Raw genomic sequence first — 21,700 nt, forward strand, 5'->3', positions numbered from 1 at the left:
CTTTTTTATAGCAGCAATAACAGTTTTATAGCTTTAAGGCAAGGTAATTCATCAGATGTTTAATTTAAAGGCAGATTCTCTTATATTATTAATAAATATTTACCAATTTAATAAAGTACACATTTTAGCATGCATTATATGGTCTTTTAACTATTTCTGCAACTTAAATGATTCTCGCTGAGCATCTATGAATCATGGTGAACCCTGGCAAACTCCCCTGGTGCCTAAACACCCTTTTTATTTTTATTAATTCCCAGGCACAACTTTGCAAGCCTGATTGTAGAGGAACAGAGGACCGAACCCTCCATTCTGGTGTCAAAGGGACAAAAATGTAAGAAAGTCCACAGGAAACAATTATTTGTGGTGGCGAGGAACGTTTATGAATACTTAATGACCATTTCCCGACTGTTCACCACATTCTTTTCTGACAAAAAAGTAAAAATAAAAACCCTGATGTTCAGCTCAAACACAAAAGATCACAGGCAAAGAAAATTATGTTGCCGCAATCCTATTTGGGAAAGTAATCTCATATTTCAGAGAGCACACTGAATCTTTGCACCGCTAATCCACTGCATACTTCGCAATCATCTGTTGTTATCTGGGGAATTAACAATGAAACCAATAAACATCACTGGCATGGTCCTAATGTGCAGAGAAATATGTAAACAAGCAATAGGATTTGTTTTGTGTTATACCAACACATCTGTTTCATTTTATCAAGGTTAAAAAAAAAGGCCCCCTAAACTATTAATCTTGTTTTAAAATATCTGTTTAGTATCTCACCTAGATAGACACAAATGCATTATATATGATGGTGGAAAAAAACAATCCCAGCAGAAGAGTTTAAAATACTTAAGCAGATTTACTCTGGTGATTGCTGACTATAATTGCACACTAAGAAAAATAGAACCAAAATTATTGCATTAGTAATCCTGGCTCTCTAGAGTGCCTTAGTCGATGTTTACAACAATAAATAACACAATTAGGTATATTTCACACAATCACCCACTCTATATTTTCCTCTGCTGGTTATAAGCAATTATTCTTTTTCCCTTTCTCTTTATCACAGTTTGATATTTCATTTGAGGTAGGAGTAAATCATGTATCATAAACATTACGTTATAATCCAACAAATGCAAAAAACCTAGGCACCTGATGAGGGTTTCCATTTCTAAAATCTCTCCTGGCTAACTTTCAACTCAAGCACACCTCTGGTAAGCCAAAGGCAAGGGAAGATTGGCTGCTTCCAAACCAATGAATCAGACTTCTTAAAAATCATTTCAAATCAGAAGGATTTTGTTGGGTCATCCGCTTTCACGTGACTGTCAACCAACTCAATATCCTCTTGTCCAAACCAGGGATTCCTCTGGCACCTGTGTTTAAATGGCGCGAGGAAGAACAATCCACATGTCCACCAGAAGACAGGCAGGAGCATGTTTCAGAATATGGACTCCCAGAGCTTTACCATGAGAAGTGCAAATGATAAAAAAATACTTTCAACAATAAATTTGGTGCCTACCATATGCAACCCACTGCTATGAAGCACGCCATCTTGTTCCACGAGATTTCTTGAGATTGTAATGGAAGGAAGATCCAGGCTTTGAGGGGGAAACTGGGGTGTGAATTCGCTTCCCTGGGAAGGCAACGGGTCGCTGAGGCCTTGAAAGGGTAGAAGCACATCGGGCATGCCCAGGGTGGGGTCCGACTCTGGAGGAGGCGTGATCGGGGGGATTTCGAACTCTTCATCCCCAAGGCTTGGCGTATGGAATGTCTGCTAAAAGGAAACAGAATATAGATATTTTTATAAGCTGTTCCTATATCTTATTTCTCCTTGGAAGGAAAAAAAAGATTTTGCATAAAAACACTACATAGCTAGGCCAAATATTTATTTCTCAAATGAAAACATCTTAAACACAGATTTCCACATATAAAGTTTTGCTGATCATTCTGATTAAAGATTTAAGTCTCATTATCATATGGTTTTAATGGAGTATCAGTATTAACAGTTTTTTAATGTGTACTTAATTAGCAACATCTGTCTTTGTTGTTAGTTGGAGCATCAGCAACATTAGATTTGGCGATATAACAAATTGCCACTTTATTGATATGTTAGTGAAACAGCTCAAACCGCTTACATTATCCACATGCTTCATAAAATGCTGATGATTTTGTGGTGCACACACACAACATTAATCCAGAAGTGAACATTACACATATTTACTTTCTGCCACAACGTATAAAACAAGTAATATTAGATTTGTGGTTTGCTTTTTTAATTTCCTTATTGGTATTTCCCAGGTGCAGTGAATGCTTCTATGGAAATTGTTCCTATTTCTAACACAATATTTTATATAAGAATTATATCAGAGCATATATTAAAAGGTTCCAGTGCTTTTATTTAAACTATAAGGAGAGTTATTTTCTTTTATGTGAAGATTTTGATATGTATTTATCAGAACATTTTCTACCAGTCTTTAACTTTGAAAGACGCTATAGAACGAGCATGGAGATGTACTGATATCACTGTACTAACTCCATTGACGTTGCTGACTTACTAAGACAAGCGTTATTTCTCAAGACCTAAGTAAATAATGCACTGTTTCTTCCCTGCTACCTAGATTATTACAGATAGTGTTTTAAATAGGACCTTCTGATGTAAATCAGGGCTGCCTTGCTCAGCTACACTAACCATCTCTCTTACAGTAGAACTGGGATTTTGTGGGATGGGAAGGCCAAGCAAGGTCTAGGATGTTATTGTTGGTGGGGTGAAGACGTTGGGGGGAGCCACTCAGATATTTTTTATTCCTAGCTCAGAGGGTCAAAGTTATAGTTGACTTACTATTAATAGTATTTTTTGAAGAATGAATTGGTGTAAGATAATTTGAATCTGCTATAATCAGTTAAGAGAACTACTTCAGAGCTGAAAATCACCCTCCTTCAAACTATCAATGATGACATAACTTAATAACCACTTGAGACAAAATACAAACAAACTCAAGGAAAAAAAACCATTTCTTGCATCTAGAACCTGTCAACTGTGATTTGCATCTCACCAGAAATAAAGAGGTCACAAGCCATGGGAGTCTGTGATGGGACAATGGAACATGTTAAGGTTCTTAGGAGATTCAATATATGCAAAACATTACAGCAAAATAACACATTTGAAAGCTAGAATGAAATATTAGATTTTCTGACATGTTTATTCTAACAATGATCCCCCCAAAAGATGTCAGTTTCTTACTGTGATACTCCAAGTTCTGAAACACAAAGGGAAGAATTGGCCATGAACGTGGTTGGCTAATGAACGTAACCCTATGGCTGCATTTGCCGTTACTTTGGCACTAATGTGGTCTAGTAACAGATGCAACTGTAATTTGTGACTCATTTGCTACCCCATTACTGCTTAATGAAATCTAACATATCACATTAACAATACGGATAAACACTCATTCTTGATATGTGGCATTTGGCTGTTTTCATTACCACTGTAATTAACACTTGAAATATTATTTCAATAAATATTTAAAGTACTTTAAAAATGGTCAGGGTAATCATGACACAGACAGAAAACATCAAGCAAATGTGTGAATTTCAAACTCGGAGTATCCTAGTCCCCACAGTGTTAGCCACAAGGCAACAGCCATGTGAAGGGAATTGGTTTCAGGCAGAATTTCGACTCTACAGCATCAAACCTCAAGTCTCCTTGAATTAGTTTGCACTCATTAAAATGTTAAAAAACCAAATAAATTTACTTTTAATGCAGTGATTGGGAAATTAGGCACATGCTATAACGGAGCACATTAACATTACTTGGGCTTCGTTTTTTGTTCTAGAAAAAGTGTACAGTGAAATCATTATGTAAGATTACCTCTCAAACACTACCATAAAGCATGTCCTATGCTAGGCAGTCAAAATTAAGGAGGTTTTCATTTTTATTTTGCTAAGGAATAGAAAGAGATGTCATACAGAATATGTCCCTACAGTATAATTTGTCAAAAGATAAATTAATTTTAAGTTAGGATTTAGTATAATACGATATCATAACCTAATAAAATACTAGAAAATTATATTATAATATATAACCAAGAAAATGCTAATAAAATCTTAAACCACTTTTAAAGAGAGGTGATATATTAAATATAAAGTTAATTATTCCTTAGAGAAAACAGTAACCAAATCACTGGTTACCTGAGATTATAAAAATAATCATATAAGACATCACCAAAAAAAGAGACTGATTTTTACAACTATGCCATATGACCAAAATCAGATTAATCATTTGGAGTTTATACAATTACTTTTTACAGATATTGACTTTCCAGTGTTTACCTTGAACATGTTAAAGTAGTATGTACATGGTTAAATACCATCTGTACTGAAATGTTCAAAACATTTGTTCCTTTTGATAAAAATGCAAATCTGGAGAACTGTTGTATCAACATATAACAGCCAATGTCTGACACGGTGAATTATCACAGCTGGAATTAAATTGTCTCTGAACAGCTGCTGGCAGTAGAGCTTTCATCAATGTTTGATTCAAATGTAGGGAAAAAAATCCTACAGAATGAAACATCATGTTGTCCTTACAGATGGGGTTTGTGTTCATTATCACAAACAACACAGCAGCCAGTGCCAAACAATATTCCCTTATCTAGGCTGTCTTCTTGGTTAGAGAGATGACGGTCACTGTAAAAATGATTCACCTACGAGGACCCTTAATTCTTGATTCCCCATTTTTTCTAGTAATTTCTCAAAGTTAATTTCTTTCGTACCACTTGCTTCCCCGTACCAAGATCAAGATCATTTACAAAGCCATTATGATTTTCATTCTCTGGGGTCAAGCTAGTTCAGTTTCCTACATTTGAATGTACCTGGAAAATGAAGACCTTTTATTACAGGAACTGCAAGAGGAAATATTCCATTTGGACCAATTTCACTTCTGTTTGTTATTGTTTTAAAATCTTAAATCTCACATAGTCTACCATTTTTAGGAAACCATTTTCTTGATCTAATCAAGATTGAGGTTTTCTGGAGGGCAGGCCAATAAGACCACACAACAGCCCTAAGTCAGTAAGTAGGGAAAGCAACAAAAACAGCAAGAAGAAGATGTCCATTGCATCTGCACTGGTAAACAGTAAACAAACTCGGAACCCACACGGTGCTGCCTTTAGATGCCTCACCCACTTTTCCCAGCTATGACCAAGTCTTGGAGCATGCCCACTCATTCATTCACTCATTCGTTCAATATTTATTGAGCACACTCTATGTGCCAGGCACTAGACTAGGCTGTGGGGAATCTAACAAAAAACAAAACACTCATTCTGCATCACTCTCACCAAAGACTTAAGAAACTATAAAACTCTTCTGCCACATCGTTTCCCAAACCACGGAAACTTATTGAAATCATCCCCAGACCTATGTAAAGTTAAAATACTTTCTATTAAAAGTCACTCCCATCCTGGGTTCCAAAATAACTACTTATCTGCTTAGATACCAATATAGTTTGGAAAGATAGATAGATTTTATATACTTTCTGATACATTTACTTTCATTTGCATATATATTTCTTTTCATCAAGAGATGTGTGTGAATACCTAACATTCGTAACAGCACATGGACAAGTGATAAAGACTTGTCAGGTTATTTTCTTTTCCAATAGGTTTTTCTTGTCTCACCTCCAAAGTCGTTACCTTGTGCCACATAACAGAGAGATAAATTCAATACTTTGCTTTTCCCTTCAAGCCTCTAAATGATCTAAGTAACACACAAAACATGAAGAGACACATGAAGACAGACACCCACCTCACTGGCTGCAAAGAAAGCGTTGTTTGCCTCGGCCATATTCATGTAGTTATTGTTATTTCCAAACTGAAAGAAAGCAGATTGTTTTATGTTAATATGCAGCATAATACAGAATTCTGAAGGTTTACTTAATGCTCGGATGGGATTTGGAAAGAATGCTGGTGTTACGAGATAAAAGGGTGATTTTATTCAGAGCGAATGTGAACTGTGACAGAGCTTTCAAAGCACTATGCTACATACTGTCGGCTGTTTCCCTCAGAAAATAAAGCATGGAGTTAACCTAACTCGATCATTCTCGAAAACGGTGTTCTTTCTCATCAAGACTAATAGCGAAGGCAGACAATTACAAACATGTGGCCAACTGGTCACTAGTTTTTATGAACTGGCATTTGTCAGGTTAGAAGGAAAAGAGTTTCCAAGAAAATCACCTTGACACATTTTTAAAGCATGTTGGGATTTCACAGCTTACTTTTCAAGAACAGATGTCACAAGTGTGGGTAGGTTAAAACGTGAATTTAAGGGAATAGAATTCAATTCCCAGGACTCAAATTCTATTTTCTGGTGAATGGGGTGTGGCGTGAAGATAAATAAATAATAAGACTAAAGAATATTTTAAAAAATCTCCAAACAGAGTTTAAAACCTATCTATATCCATCAGTGCTGTTGAAAACAGTGATATTTAATCTCTCAGTGTAACATTAAGTGCAAAGAGGTTTAAAAAATAAGCAGGGTCCTATGAACACAGCAATTTTTATTTAATTCCCTAACACAATAGCCCATTCATACCACCACAAATAAGACTGTATCAGCATTTCAGACATAAGCTCTTTACTTCTAGAGACCTGTTATCAAAATGTAAAACTTGGAGTTTGGCAGAAATGTATTTTCAGGTTCAGATGGTCTAAGTAGGCACGTTTTGTTGCTTTAAACATTCTCTTATCAGTCTGGCAATATGGACAGGCTCTGTGAGCATAATTATCTGGAGCTATATTATTTTCATGATTTTTAAATGGTAAAAGAATGCTCTTCTTTTTATAAAGTGTATTATTTCCTTCCTTTAATGCATCAAATAACACATAGGTTTGGTCTCCAAAGGGTGAAATGAATATATCCATTCTCTAACATAAATAGAGCTGGTAATTATTTAAAGTAAAAGGCACAATTTTCCCAAGGAGGGGGAGAGAGAGAAAGAGAGAGAGAGAGAGAGAGATGAAGACAGATACACAGATAAATACAGAGAATAAACATAGACATAAACACACAGATATGGAAGACCCACATAATCCTCCACTCAATAAACCCACAAACACTTATTTCCAAGGGGCTCACAGGCCCCAACTCTGAACCTGTAGGATTCGTGCACAGAGGCGGGACTGATGCGCCACACTTTATCATGTCAGGGATCCGAGAACTAAGCAGGATTGATACTAAAGGCTCTCATGCCTACAGAAGCCCAATCCCACCCTGGAAAGCGACACCTAAATATACGCAGACAATGAGCCCGCAGATTCATTTGGATAAGTATCTTCCTAAGGATTTCTGAAAGATGTATTTGTTAGCACTTAAGAAAGACCTTTATCTGGCTTCTCCAAAGGCATGCAATACCAAAAACACGTGGTGATAGTTTCACAAATGGAGACATCTCCAAACTCATCAAGTTGTATATGTTAATTTTGCAGTTTTTGTACGTCCATCATAACTCAATAAAGTGGTTTAAAAATAATTTAAAAATTAAAAACACAGGAGCAGGTACACGCACACGCACAGACACTTATTTTCCCCATTTGTCTACAATGTTAAATATATGCAAGAAAAAGTATAGGTTTCTGCCCTGGAATTTTTGATGAATGAATGATCCTAGAATTAAAATCTCAGGCTTCCATTCCGCATGTTCTTTTTGGATGTTGATGAGAACCTGGGTCACCATGCGTGCTCCCGGCACCAACCCCGGCTCCCCAAACGGCCCACAGCCTGCATCACAATTTCAAAGGTACTTAAATGTAGGTTTTGTGGAGGAATTAGAAATCCATTTAAGGCAAACAGCTCATTATCAGAGAGTATTTTTTTTAAGATTAAACTCACTTATTATCTAATAGCACCTAAAACAACAAAGAAAAATAAAATGGCTATTAAACTGAGCGCCTAAACAATTCAAAAAACAAATTAAGCTTAGAGTGAAATAAGAACTGGGTTAGAAATCCTCTTCTGAACAGTTAGTATGCGAATGTAATTACTGAAGAAACTACAGCTAATCAGCTGTGAATTGTATCCATTAATTAGTATTTGCCCTGGAGAAATGAGAAGAATCAGTAACCACGCTGGCAGGCGGAGCGCCCAGGAGCCACATGCCGGCCGCGCTGCGTTTAGTCAAGCAGGTGGCTCCAGTGGTCCACGTAATTTGAAAGCTCTCACCTGAAGGACTGAGCTAGAATTACAAAGCACTCCTTGCATATCTTTTGTATCTATATAAGGCCTTAATTAATGGCTTTTAATTTGGAAACACTTGGCGATCAGGCGGGAACAGTTATAAATCATTTCAAATAAAAGCAAAGCTTTCTATTCTGTTTTGGGTAAAATATCTCCTCTACAAAGATGGCTTCAAATGTTGACTTGTTGCAGCCAACTGTCTTTCTCCTGCGCAGGTGGCTGGGCCCCCGGGTTAGAGTGGAAGAGGAGTTAGATAAAATAGAGGACACCCAGTTAAATTTGACTTTCCAGTAAACAACTTTTTTTTTTTTTTAGTATAAGTATGTCTCATGTACTCTTTGGGATATACTTATACTCAAAAAAGCATTCTTTATTTATCTGTGATTCAAATTTAACTGGGTGTTGAGTATTTATTTGCTAAATCTGGCCACCCTGCTGTGGGTGGCTAACCCGGTCAGGATAAAAAGAACATCACTTTCCATTTGCTTAACCTTATCTAGTAACGCTAGCTTAATTTTATTTGTTTGAAAATGTGACCTATGAATCCTGCTTTACTTGTTTTGCGTAAGAACAGATCTGATTCTGAGAAAAAAAGTGATCCTTTGGGGAAGATCTCTGATATAATGACCTCAGAACAATTAACTTTAAACAAATTGTGTACAATTAAATTTGCTGTATGTTCTAAGAGACAGTGACATTGGTAAACACATTATATTACCAAAAACTCCCTAGGTCCATGAAGGAAGCAGCCCTAACTATGTTCACCACTCTCTCCCCACGAACCAACAACAATGCCTGGCATATTGTAAGCACTGAAGGGAGGCAGGGAGAAAGGTCGATCACCTTTTAACTTCAGTGTCTCAGAAGCACCCATCCTAACTGGAGTAATTTTCTCACTTACTTTTTTCATGATGATAATGACAGTAACAGCAGTAAGTGTTCACCCAGTGAAGCCCTCTCCATACACTATTTCATTTAACTTTCCAAAGTGGGACTAAATGTAATTTATTTGCTCAACAACCAGTTAGGTAAATGTAAGCACTATCCCCATTTTAGGGATGAACAGACTGAGGCTTTGAGGGGTCACGCACTGGCCCCAGGTCACAGATTCAAACCTGGAGGTCTGGCATCCCTCCTGCCTCACCATCTCCATCACCCACATTCCAGCATCCACAAAACCTTGAACATTTCAGTTAGTGATCAATTCAATCTTAAAACTTTATTTTTATTGATCTTACTCAAAGGTAGAATTTCCAAGGGTTTTTAGTCTGGGAAGGTACCTCGGCTAATGAAACTCCTCAAGAAAAGGGTTCCAAAGCCCAGTAAGTTTGGGAAAGGCTGCAGACCACTGCCCTCTCTGACGATCACAATGCCCATTATAAAGTTAAAGGCTGTGAGAAGCCCTGCACTTCACTCATTCAGCAAATGTTTGTGTGCCTATGTGCAAGGCACTGTGCGGGGCACTGGAGACAAAATGGTCAACACGATGACAAGGTTCCTGCTTGAATGGAGTGTATATCTTTCTGTAAATGGGAGACACTAACCCCTCCCCCGCAAATTTGCTGTGGAACACTTGCTTTTGTTTCCCCCACAACACCCTGTGGGAACACACTTTGAAACCTTGTTCCCAACTCTTTATTGACAGTATTCTTTGATTTTCCCTGAATCCTTCTTTATAATATCCAAATTTTGCACCATGGTAAAGTTCATGAATTTTGTGAATCAACTAAATAAGAATTTCTAAATTATGCAGCCTAAATTGCCTTAATTTGTCCCATTTCCAAACTTTCTGGATGGTAACTCTCCATTAATGTTCCTTTGAAGACCGCCTCCTCAACCATAGAAGGTTCCTCTATGCGATTTCAAGAGTCAAAACAAAACATTTCAGATAGACTAAGTGAATATCAGCTGAAACAGAGCGTTAACTACTCTGAAGAGCATATAAAAACATTATGAAAGAAATAGGCCAAATCCAACTGTTTTAAAGAGCTTATGTGGTGGGGGAAATGGCCACTGTGAGGCAGGGGCATTTAGGAGGTACGCTGCTGATCGGTCCTTTCCACTTTGATAGGCTCTAATAGATGTGATCCCCAAAGATATAATCCCCAAAGATATAATTATAAAGCAGAACTAAATTACTCTGCGTGTCGAACTTCTGTATCTTAATAATTTCACAAAAGAACATCTTCATTGTACTTAGAGGTAGATTTGCTTTTGCTGCTTGATGAGTAATTATAGCTTTGGCAAATACAATTTATGAAGGACATCAATTAAAAAGGAGCATTGCAGGACTTAAAAAAAAATTTATTAAAGACCATCGTGTTCGTAGCCTGTCTAACCGTGTGAAGTGCCAAAGCAAATTAATGGAGATGGTTAAGTGTAGCTCGCCCGGTGAAAGGCTTGGAAGAAACTGGAACAGCACAGACAATAACCCATCTGTAATGACAAGACGAATACTTCAGCTTGATGAGTCCACACAACATCGTTTTCACTGAAATTATTTTGACACCCATGTGAAGAATTGTATAGACTTCTAAGAAAGCAGCATTAACTACAGGGTCTCAAACAGCTAAATGGCACAAATTTAATCCTAAAAAAAAAAAGATAATCCTTCGAATTCTCTTTTCTTTTTTCCCATTAGATTTGTTAGCAGACACCATCCAATTTGATGCCTCAGTAAGGACATCTGTCAAGTTGCTTACACAAACGAACTGTGCCATCATGGATCAAGTGTGCCAAGCACGGTCACATGATGGAAAAGGCTGCATTGCAAAGTTTACACACTCTCAAAGGCTCTGTTAACCAGTCTGCGGAAAAGAACTTACCGGAGATAATCAAGTTTTAACCATTTTCAGCAGTGGTAATCCATTCCAAGATATAAAGCCCAAAAGAGTGAACACAAGCCCAATATGACAATTGATAAGAATACTGATGATTATCAGGGGTGGATCTGGAGCGCCAGGAAACAAAGAATGACTTAGTGAACAAAGACAGTCTATACCAAAGGTTAGGGGTTTAACAATAGTCTGGAAACAAAAAACTGCAAACAATGGGCTATGAGGTATAATGAGCCCGAGAATATATACACTCACACACACATATACACACTGTTCTGCTCATTATGTATACACTACAATTATATAGAGAATTATGCACGCATGTATAATTATACATATGCACACACATAGATACATGCACACATACATTAATGGGTTCAAATACAAAGCAAGATTTTTTTTAAGAAAATAAAGTTTCAAAAATATTATTTGCTTTCCATATGCTAAAAATTCCTAGATAATTATCTCCTGAGCGCTAGACTCATATATACAGCTGCCTACAGCACTTGTACTTGGATGTCAACAGGCATCTCCATCATTATGAGCAAAACGGAATTCCTCACCTTCTCCCCAAACCTGCTCCACCCACAGCCTTCCCTAGGTCCCTTGATGGGAAAGGGATTCAGTGCTGGTGACTTGAGCCAAAAATTATCCTTGAATCCACTCTTTCTCTCTCCCTTCCCCCATCAGATCATCAAAAGATTGTGCTGGCTCATCTTCCCAATTATTCCCAAAGCTGATCACTTGTCACAACCTACACTAGATTCACGCAGGCTCAAGCCACGCATTCCCTCCTGGATCGTTGCCACAGCCTCCTGGCAGGTCCCGCTGGCTCTCCCACATTCCCAACGGTCTCCTCTCAGCACAGAGCCACAGAGATCCTTTGAAAATCTAAGTCAGATCACATCACTCCTCAGAACTTTCCAATGGTTTCCTATTCACTCAGCAAAGAAGCCCAAGACCTTACAGTGGCCCGTGTTTCTTCTTGGACCCTTGGCCAACATTCCTCTCCTGGCTCATCCTCCTCTAGCCCTGCTGGCCTCCTTGCTGTTCCTTCAATACCCCAGACACGGTCTCAGCTCAGGGCCTTTGCACTGGCTGTTCACTCTGCCCCGACTGCCATCCCTCCAAATATCCCCATGGCTTGCTCACTCTCTCTTTTACAGTCTTTTCTCAAATGTCAACTTCTCTCTGACTATCCTATAAAATTTCTTTGCAGCCCTCCTCCAGATCCAGCACTCTCTACTCCTCTTCCCCTACTCAGTTTTTTCCATAACACTTTTCAACTATATTATATAACATAACATAGTTTTTGTCCTTCTCCCCCCACTAAAATGTAAATTTAATGAGGATAAGAATGTGTTGTCTGTTATTTACACTGATGTCCCAGAGCCAAGAAGAGTGTTTGATAAATAGTAGGTGTTCAGTAAACCTCTACTGAATGAATGGATTCCTAGATGTGAAATGATGGTTATGCGTAATTGTTCTCCAAGCCAAGCAGGGCATGGTATAAGCACGTGAAGTTCAAGTGAAAAGGAGAAACCAAGCGTCTATCATCATGGGTCCCTCCACAAACCACACCTATGGGCAAAAAGTGGTAACAGGTAGAATTATATATTCTAATAAAATTAATATTTTAAACACTAGAGCTAATTCACTTGAAAAAAAATCTTTATTCTAGAAAATGCACTAACCCTTTTATAGAAAAGATATAGAGGCCTACGTGGCTGGGGTTGGAGTGTAAGGATGGTGTCTCAAGTGACTGGAAACAAGCTGCAATGAACAACACAGCTTCTGACCTGCAGGCAAAAAGCTGAGAAGAGAACACTAGTCTAACATCAATGGGGCAAGAATTTGAGTATTAAACTTGATGGCTGATTTTTTTTTTAATTTAAAATATTCTGGTTTTTAATATTTTTTCTTTATAGTCTAGGTCAGCGTTCCTCAAAGTGGGCTGCTAGGGACCACAGAATAACCAGATGCCTGTTAAAAACACAGCTTACTGGCCCCAGCCTGGATTCACTGTCTCAGAATCTCTAGGCAATAGGGGCCCTAAAAGTCTCTATTTTTAATCAGCTTCTCAGGAACTCGAAACACAGTAATATTTGAAAACTACTAGCCTCATTCATTTTAGAGTAACGTGGTGGAAATTTCTTTTCTTTTCTTTTTTTAAAGATTTTTTTTTTCCTTTTTCTCCCCAAAGCCCCCCGGTACATAGTTGTATATTCTTTGCTGTGGGTCCTTCTAGTTGTGGCATGTGGGACACCACCTCAGTGTGGTTTGATGAGCAGTGCCACGTCCGCGCCCAGGATCTGAACCAACGAAACCCTGGGCCGCCTGCAGCGGAGCACGCAAACTTAACCACTCGGCCACGGGGCCAGCCCCGGAAATTTCTTTTTTTAAACAAATCTTCCCATACATCTGAGGATGATCTTACTGAAACGCTGATGCAGCACAAGCTGTTTTGTTTGGAGCAACAAAGGCGTAGCTTGAGTCTTTACAATCTCTTCTCGCCTTCCTCACTTATAGGAAAACGCAATCATTTGTGAGGTGACCATCCGCCCCCTCTCCCACCCTCATCACCAGAAGAAGAAACAGGAACATGCTCAGTTGGACCAACCAGGAAATGCAAGCTCCACTGTCAGATCCTCAACGAGTTCTGTGGACCCACACGAGGAACAACAATGCCTAAACATATGGACGCTACCCAAACACGGAGGCCTTTGGATTTTCATGATCTGGACACATTTGAGTCTGTGAATTGCATAACCATCTGGACTAGTTAGAAGTGGCAAGAAAAAAAAACACCCTCTCAAACCCAACTGCACTTGTTTAATATCAGAAAAACAAATATAAGTAGAGGAGAAGATATGAAGCTTCCCAAATCACGTTTTCCTTTTAGCAAAAATGGAGCAGTCTTTGGGACTGGCCCAGCAACCAAGCATCACCAATATTCAGAGAATGGGAAAAGAAGGCTGATTTACCCTAAACACACACCAAACAAAAAAAAGGCAATGGTAACTCATATGTTGTTAAGTGACCACAACTTTTGTGTAATTCTGGTTTATCTCCTTCCTCCCAAAAGCTGTACCAACACTTAACTGAGTACCTATTAGATGCTAATTAATAGGATATATTTGGGGAATATATCTACCTTTCTGTAGATTTCGAGAAGTAGAAGTAGAGGATATGACTGTTGCTTTGAAGAGATGACATCTCAGTTAGGGTGATGGGACAAAAACATCTATCAACCTAAGAGCCAAGTCAATGAGTGACACTGACAAACGGTCTGCAAGTTTAGGAGAAGGAATCAAAAGGGAATGGCTTTTCAGAGGAACAAGTCTCGACCCAAAGAAGAAGGCAGGAGGAGGGGCCGTCCCAAGCAGAGAGAATGCCGTGGGCGAAGCTGCAGACCTAACTGTGCACAGGCTTTGTTCAAAGAACAAAGCAGAGATCAATTTGGCCGCAGGGGAGGTGCCAGGTATTGAGACAAGGGGAGGGAAGTGGGAGAGACGGTAGACAGCCAGGCTCTCGAGGGCCCTGAAGGCCAATCTAAATATTTTGAAAGGTACTGAAGCAGAAGGTCCAAGGAAGATTTTGTTGGAGGCAGGAGGTAGAGGGATGTAAAACCCACACTGGAGCACATGCATGGTCTGAGGTGCCCAAAATTCGTACTGAGAAAGACTGGAAGCATGGAAACCAGTTAAGAACACTTCAAGGATGGCATGAGGTTGCAGACGTCTAGACTCAGCAGAGGCAACAGGAGGAAGAATGAAATACAGAGAGTATTTCATCACGAGTCAGACTAACTGGCTTTGAACTCCAATCCCTCCAAACTGTTCTGGGAGAGGAGGCAAGTCACCCAACTCGTCTTAAGGACACCTTCAAATCCCCGCTGAACTACTTGCTAGCCATGTAACTGTGCACAAGCTATCCAGCCTCTGCGTGGTTCAGTGTCCCCATCTGTAATACCTGGACAAGAACAGCATTCGCCTCATCCTGGGAGTGTTGAGGGCTAAATGGGTTAGTGCACATAAAGCTACCTTTTCTGTCTGTACTAACATTTCAATGAGCCTTGTAGAAACCAAAACAGACTAAGCATATCTGTTTTACAAACTGCTGTAGGTTATATGACAGTACAGCAGAGTTTTACTACTTAAATAACTCCAATGGCTTCCCAATGATATTTGCGGTAAAATCCAACTCCTGTCCACGGGCTACAAGTTCCCACATGATCTGACTGCTGGTTCCTTCTCTAGCTCCCTCCTAAGAGGGCCACTCTCACCACTGAGCTCCAGGCACACTGCCTTGGCTGTTCCTTGATCCTTTCCCTGGGCCTGCTGTCCACACTGCCAGGACCACCCTCCCGTCTACCCTTACTGTATGTAGCTTTCTGCTTACTATCTCCTCTTCCCCAGAGGCCTCCCCAGATCAGCTTGGCTGACATCACCCACACACCCTATCCTCACTTGTCTATTCTTCTGCTTTATATCCCTTCGGGGTACTTGTCACTACCTGACTTCACTGCATTTAGCTGTCTGTCTCTGTACTGTCTCTCGCCTCACTAGAGTGGAGAGTCCATGATGAAAAGTGATTCATCTGGTTCCATGCGTTTCCTCCGGCCCTAGCTGGTCCATGGTAGGAGGTGCTCAGTATCTATTTCTTGAGTGTATGAGTAAATGAATGAGGCAGAGAGATGTAAGTTCACATCCCAGCGCTCTCACTTACAGGCTGGGGATCATCAGGTAAGTTGCTTCACGTTACCTCTCTGAATTTGTTTCCTCATTCCTAAAGACGAAAGGGCAGAACTCCAAGGGACTGGGCCGTGTAAGGAGAAGTAAGACAGCACAAAGCCCCCAGCAAAGGGTCTCAGACTGGAGAGGCACTTGATACATGTCAGAGAGCTGAGAGTTAGGAGACAAGAAAGGTTGGAATTCGATAATCTGGAAAAACAAATGGATGGTTGAAACATTTTATGTAATATTTATTGTCTACAATATAAAAGACAATACAAAGGACATAACGGCTAATCTTGAGTAAAAATATGTGAACAAGACTCAGTTTGCACCCAAGCAGAGCTCTAATGGAAAAGACACCAAGGACGCCACAAGGCCGGCACTATGCCAGGCATATATGCACGGCACTCCCCCTACAAAGGCAGCAGCAGTTTCCAAATAAGAGGATCCATCTGAGTGGAGTCTTGAAGGATGTGTAAGAGATTGCCTGTGAGACAAGAGCACTTGGGCTAAGGCCTAAAGTCATAAAAGTGGGCCTGGCAGACCAGGAAATGGGGATGCATGCATTCTTGGCAGAGAGGACAGGGGGAGGGTTGAAATGGGAGCCAGCATGTACTGCCTATACTGTGGAAAGGTTTAGTCTGTAAAAATGCTGTATCAATAAAAGGAAACATGCACATGTTTGTAGGTGGAGGAAAGACTAAACACAGAGAAGGAAAATCAGTAGACAATAAGCAGAAGATAAGATTCGGAGTATAACTTCCAGAAGGTAAGAATAATGCCTATTCTGTGTGTCTTCTATTGTAATTGGCAAACTATGGACATCTTTTATATAATGATAGCAACTTGTAAAACAGATGTGCTTGGTCTGTTTTGGTTTCTTGAAAACCACTGAAATGACAGTGAAGAGTAGCCTTTAGTCTGGATGGAGAAGGTGGCTACTTTCTTTGATGTCACTGTAAGAACCAGAAAGACCCGTTCCTCTTGTCCCCAGAGATCTGACACACATGTGCAAATTTCCCTTACTAGCAGTATATCACTCGGGTTTAGAAAGGGCTGTGTCCCATGATAAATTCTAACATCCTGGAAGAAATAACAACTCAGCTCTCCTCTGTGATGGGTTCTTTATGTGAATTCGTTTATAGAAAGGAGATTCACTGGTGAACACAGTAGGTATCACCTTCAAGGATGCTCAGAAAACAATTCCTTGGAAAAGCCTTTCTTGGCACCACTGTGTCGACCTCTGGCTAGACTGGATTCCCCTTCTCCAAGCTGCAAGACAACTGTACATCATTCCACATCATGCTAAAATAATCTATTTCTGGGTCTGCCTCCCTTCAGGGTAGCGGCTGCATGTGCCTCATTGGCCACTGCAGTACCATGGCCTGGCACACAGTAGGTACTCAACTGATAATGCAACAGCCTCAGGATCAACCTCGAGGGTACTTGCAAATGGCAGCTTCAGTGCGGTTAAAGACGTCTAACTAAGCCATTTATGTTTCTGTGCACATAAACTCCATTCACATCAAATTCAGATGAACCCTTGCTATGGTTTACCAAAGGACCGCCAAGGCTTAAAACAAAATATATGGAAAGCCATATAAGATAAAATCTGAGTTATTTTCCTCATACTGCCAGACTTTGTAGTTCATGCTGCAATCAAATGACTAAGGACCTTAGAGACTTTCTGCTGAACACAAACTTTAAGGTCTCTAATGATGCTCCACATTTACAGTGACGGCCCTGAGCAAGTCTCCTGGGCCTTACTTCTTACACAACCATATGAAATTTAAATGTAAAAAAGGAACAACAAATTAAGTAAAATGTTCCTGAGTATTTTTAAATGAAAACATTTTAACTAATTACTTTAGTTCAGTAACCAAACTCTACCAACCAACAGTACAACACATGTTCTCTAATGTCAATCAACCCCTCGACTTATGATTTGGGATGAATTCCATCAAAACATCAGTGACTTCCTAGATTGTCTTCCATGCTTTGATCTCTAAAGTATAAAATTTAATGCTTTTAAAGATTTTTACTTTTTTCCTTTTTCTCCCCAAAGCCCCCTGGTACATAGTTGTATATTCTTAGTTGTGGGTCCTTCTAGTTGTGGCATGTGGGACGCCGCCTCAGCGTGGCTCGATGAGTGGTGCCATGTCTGTGCCCAGGATTCGAACCGACGAGACACTGGGCCACCTGCAGCGGAGCACGGGAACTTAACCACTCGGCCACGGGGCCGGCCCCAAATTTAATGCTTTTAGACCACATCATGTTCAGGTGCCTGAAACAAATATACTAGCGTATAGATGCAGAGGAAGCTACACATATAGACATCCAGATATAAATATTTAGGTATACAGATCAGTGATTCTCAACCAGGGGCAATTTTGCTCCCCTACCCCCAGGACATTTGACAATGTCTAGAGAGAATTTTTATTGTCATGACTAGGGGGTGCGTCTATCATCTAGTGGATGAAGGCCAGGGATGTCGCTAGAGATCCTATAATGTAGAGAGCAGATCCCACAGCAAAGAATTATCCTGTCCAAAATGTGCCAAGACTGAGAAACCCTGATATAGATCAATCTATATAGTAAGCATAAACAAAAAATATTTAAAGTATTTTAAAATAAATATTATAGGATCATTGCTTCTACCCTATCCAAACATAATCAGCGTTTTTTCCTTCAAGTGGGCATTATGCTGACTTTGGATATATCTACTTAGAAGATTATTGACTGCAATCAAAGATTATCTTAAATGTGTTTCAAATGTGTATCAACTACTTGGTTGTCAGCTACTAAGCTTTCCATTTATATAAATACCCAGTTGCTTTTTTTTCCCTTGCTGCAAGTCAGTCAAGAAATAGACACAGTTTAACATGATATTCTAAGGCTAACATTTAAAAAAAGATCAATAAACCTATAAATTCTTCCTGAAGAATCATAAGTGACTTAATGTGTTTATTTTCCAGTTTCAATCATATTTGATAAACCAAATGTTGTAAGCCTACTTAACTCAAAAGTCATCAATGATAAGAAGTTCAGAAGCATATATAATATATAATCATTTAAATCAAAAGGGATTACATGAGGTCTATTAATTCATATCTATCATTTCCAAAAGTTTACGAACAAGTCTCGGATGCTCCTGGCTCTGGTCTGGCTATCGCAGCACGTCAGGGCTAGTGTTGCAGAGCGTGATGGGGGGGGAGCTTTTGCTCACACTGCAAGAATATCTTGATTACATACATTTTTCTGTGATTTTACGATTGCTTGAATTCTGTAGGGACGTTTCACCAGATGGGTGATCATATAGCTTTCATTAGTTCTCTGCATCTTACCAGTTAAGTTTGTTTATTTATCTAAACCTTTCCGAGGAAAGGGCTCACACGAGACTCTGAATCCCACTTCTGGTAAGGTCCCAGGCAGGAGGGAGGGAAATTACTTTCTTCCCAACCAACTACTCTGAAATCGGCAACTTAAGATTTTCTATCTTATATTTATTTTAGAAGGAGGGCTTTTTTTTCCCCCTAGACCTATATTTTAATTAGTTTGAGTATGAGGCTAATGGTTCTTTAAACACAAGCATAAAATGAAATTCCTTCAAAGTAGGAGCCGTTGGCTTTCATCTTGAAGACAAATAATGGAATTCAGTCAAGATGTCAGTGTTAATCTACCATACAGCACAAACTTATTTTAGCATTTTACATAAAATAACCATGAATTTAAGTATTCCTAAATAAGGGAGGCACTTTATTCTTGGAATCCCAAACAGTCCTTGTATACGAATACACTCAAGATTACCTTAAACATTTCCTTGCATGAATTTAAAAAGATATGATTATACAGCAATTCGTAAGCAGCTCTTCTTAAATCATCTATCAAATTTTACTCACTTCAGCAAAAATCAAATTCTATTTCAGAAGAGTGACTCAACAATATGGAGGCGAATTATATCAAGTTGTAAATGCAAAAGTGACCAAAAAGGAGATAAAACAGACATAAAAATCCGAAAACAATCATAAAGGGATATTAGTGAGGCTGCATTTGAACCTAAAGACAGTATGTGAATACTATCTAAAAACATACTAGCCCTCTTGACATGCCACAGTTAAAATGCAGCCTAGTGGGGGAAGAAATATTTGTTTAGAAACTTAAAAAAAAAAAGGCAAATTACTTGGCTTTAAAGTAAACTGTTAGCACCTTATTTACGGTGACTCAAGCAAAGTGCACATATTATCAACCTATACTGACTCCATTTATTCCTAGAAAGAGAATTTTTTTTCGCATTGCTACTAGCGGAAGAATATATATGGCACAAAGGAAAAATTACTACACATTCCACAGTGCTGCTTAATAACTGAGGGAAAAAGTAAGATCTATCATAAAGCCTATCTATAAATTTCTTTGGCCATCACAAAAATAAGTTAGAGGTATGATTTTTTTTTTAAAGAACTGCAGCTGCCTTCATATCAAGATTAATATTGAAAATAAACCCCATATAATAGGGCTCCTGGGATAAGTAACAGATTCCATGAGGGATGTCCATCTGGCATTCGCCATAAGCTGCTCCCTTCTCCACTGTGCTGTCTAAACACACTATAGCCAAAATATGCACTCACAGAAAGCCCACATCCTCAAAAACTACACATCTCACCCAAATTTTCTCTGTCTTTAATAAGATTATAAAGAGGTGAAGCTGGCTATCCTAATGTACAACTGAAAAAAAACAAAAAACAAAACATCAGATTTCTCCATGGGAAAATAAACTCTCCAGAGACAACAGGAAATATGTTATATTAAGTCAAAGTTCTTGACTCTTGTGTTGACTAGAAGAGAAGAGCTGAGAAAACACCGACAGGCTTGCCTCATTCCAGCACTGAACAATCAGAAACTCCCCGCATGTGCCTTTTGAAAACACGTGCCCAGGTGCCCACCCATCCACTGTTGTGCAAAATTTTTTAAAGTTGCTTCCTCTACCATTCAGGGCAGTTTTTAATATGAGAAAAGTAACTTTACCAAAGGGATAAGATTTAACTTCTAATGGGAGAACCTGAAGATGATGCTTCATGTGGTCATCTAGAACTAGATAAAGTGTCGCTTGGTAGCAAATATTGAGCAAGGAATCTTTTTTCTTTTTTTTGAGGAATATTAGCCCTGACCTAACATCCACTACCAATCCTCCTCTTTTTGCTGAGGAAGACTGGCCCTGAGCTAACATCCGTGCCCATCTTCCTCTACTTTATATGTGGGACGCCTGCCACAGCATGGCTTGACAAGCAGTGTGTAGGTCCGCTCCTGAGATCCGAACTGGTGAATGCCATGCTGCCGAAGTGGAACACGTGAACTTAACTGCTGCACCACCAGGCCAGCCCCTGACCTAGGAATCTTCACCCTGGTCTTGAGAAATCTAAATGATGTTAGGTCTAGATAATAACATGGAGTTTTACAAAGCAGCAGGAATACTGAAGCAGAAAACATATCTTTGACACTAAACACAATGTAATATATTTTAAATGGGGACTAAAGTTCATCAAACCTGATAGACTCCAATTAGTGTAGAGAAACTTAATTAACTAAACAAAGTCCTTCCAAGAGTTTTATTGTTTCTTTTCATTTTTATTTTTTATTTTAATTTAATTTTTATTATTTTATTTTATTTTATGTATTCTAGAAGGTTGTATGTTTCGGATTTGTCGATTTTATTTTAAACAGTTCTGAAGTGGTTTTAATGACATAGGAAAATGGTCATGGCATAAACAGAAAACCATGATTCAAAACCACATAAAGTGTGGTATAATTTTTCTTCTTTTATTTTTCTATGCTTTCTAAAATTAGTATCTAATAGTTCTGTAATCAGAAAAAAATATATTTACAATGGAACTGCTTGAGAAG

The 21,700-nt window shown here is 39.0% G+C and overlaps 1 protein-coding gene across 6 annotated transcripts in view; it reads right to left on the bottom strand.

Annotated features, from left to right (window-relative positions):
• The window catches only part of TOX3 (TOX high mobility group box family member 3), a 102,261-nt gene that overhangs the window by 23,781 nt on the left and 56,780 nt on the right, over window positions 1-21,700 (bottom strand). For 4 of the 6 annotated variants that reach the window (XM_046680578.1, XM_046680572.1, XM_046680574.1 and 1 more), the window contains exons 2-3: window positions 5,803-5,868; window positions 1,520-1,774 (exon numbers count right to left, since the gene is read on the bottom strand). In XM_046680578.1, the coding sequence (XP_046536534.1) occupies window positions 1,520-1,774; window positions 5,803-5,868 (321 nt within the window). The remainder of the gene's footprint in view (window positions 1-1,519; window positions 1,775-5,802; window positions 5,869-21,700) is intronic. The other 2 variants (XM_046680573.1, XM_046680575.1) reach the window with 1 other exon arrangement.

The sequence above is a fragment of the Equus quagga genome, chromosome 13, assembly GCF_021613505.1.
Source record: "Equus quagga isolate Etosha38 chromosome 13, UCLA_HA_Equagga_1.0, whole genome shotgun sequence".
Lineage (NCBI taxonomy): Eukaryota > Metazoa > Chordata > Mammalia > Perissodactyla > Equidae > Equus > Equus quagga.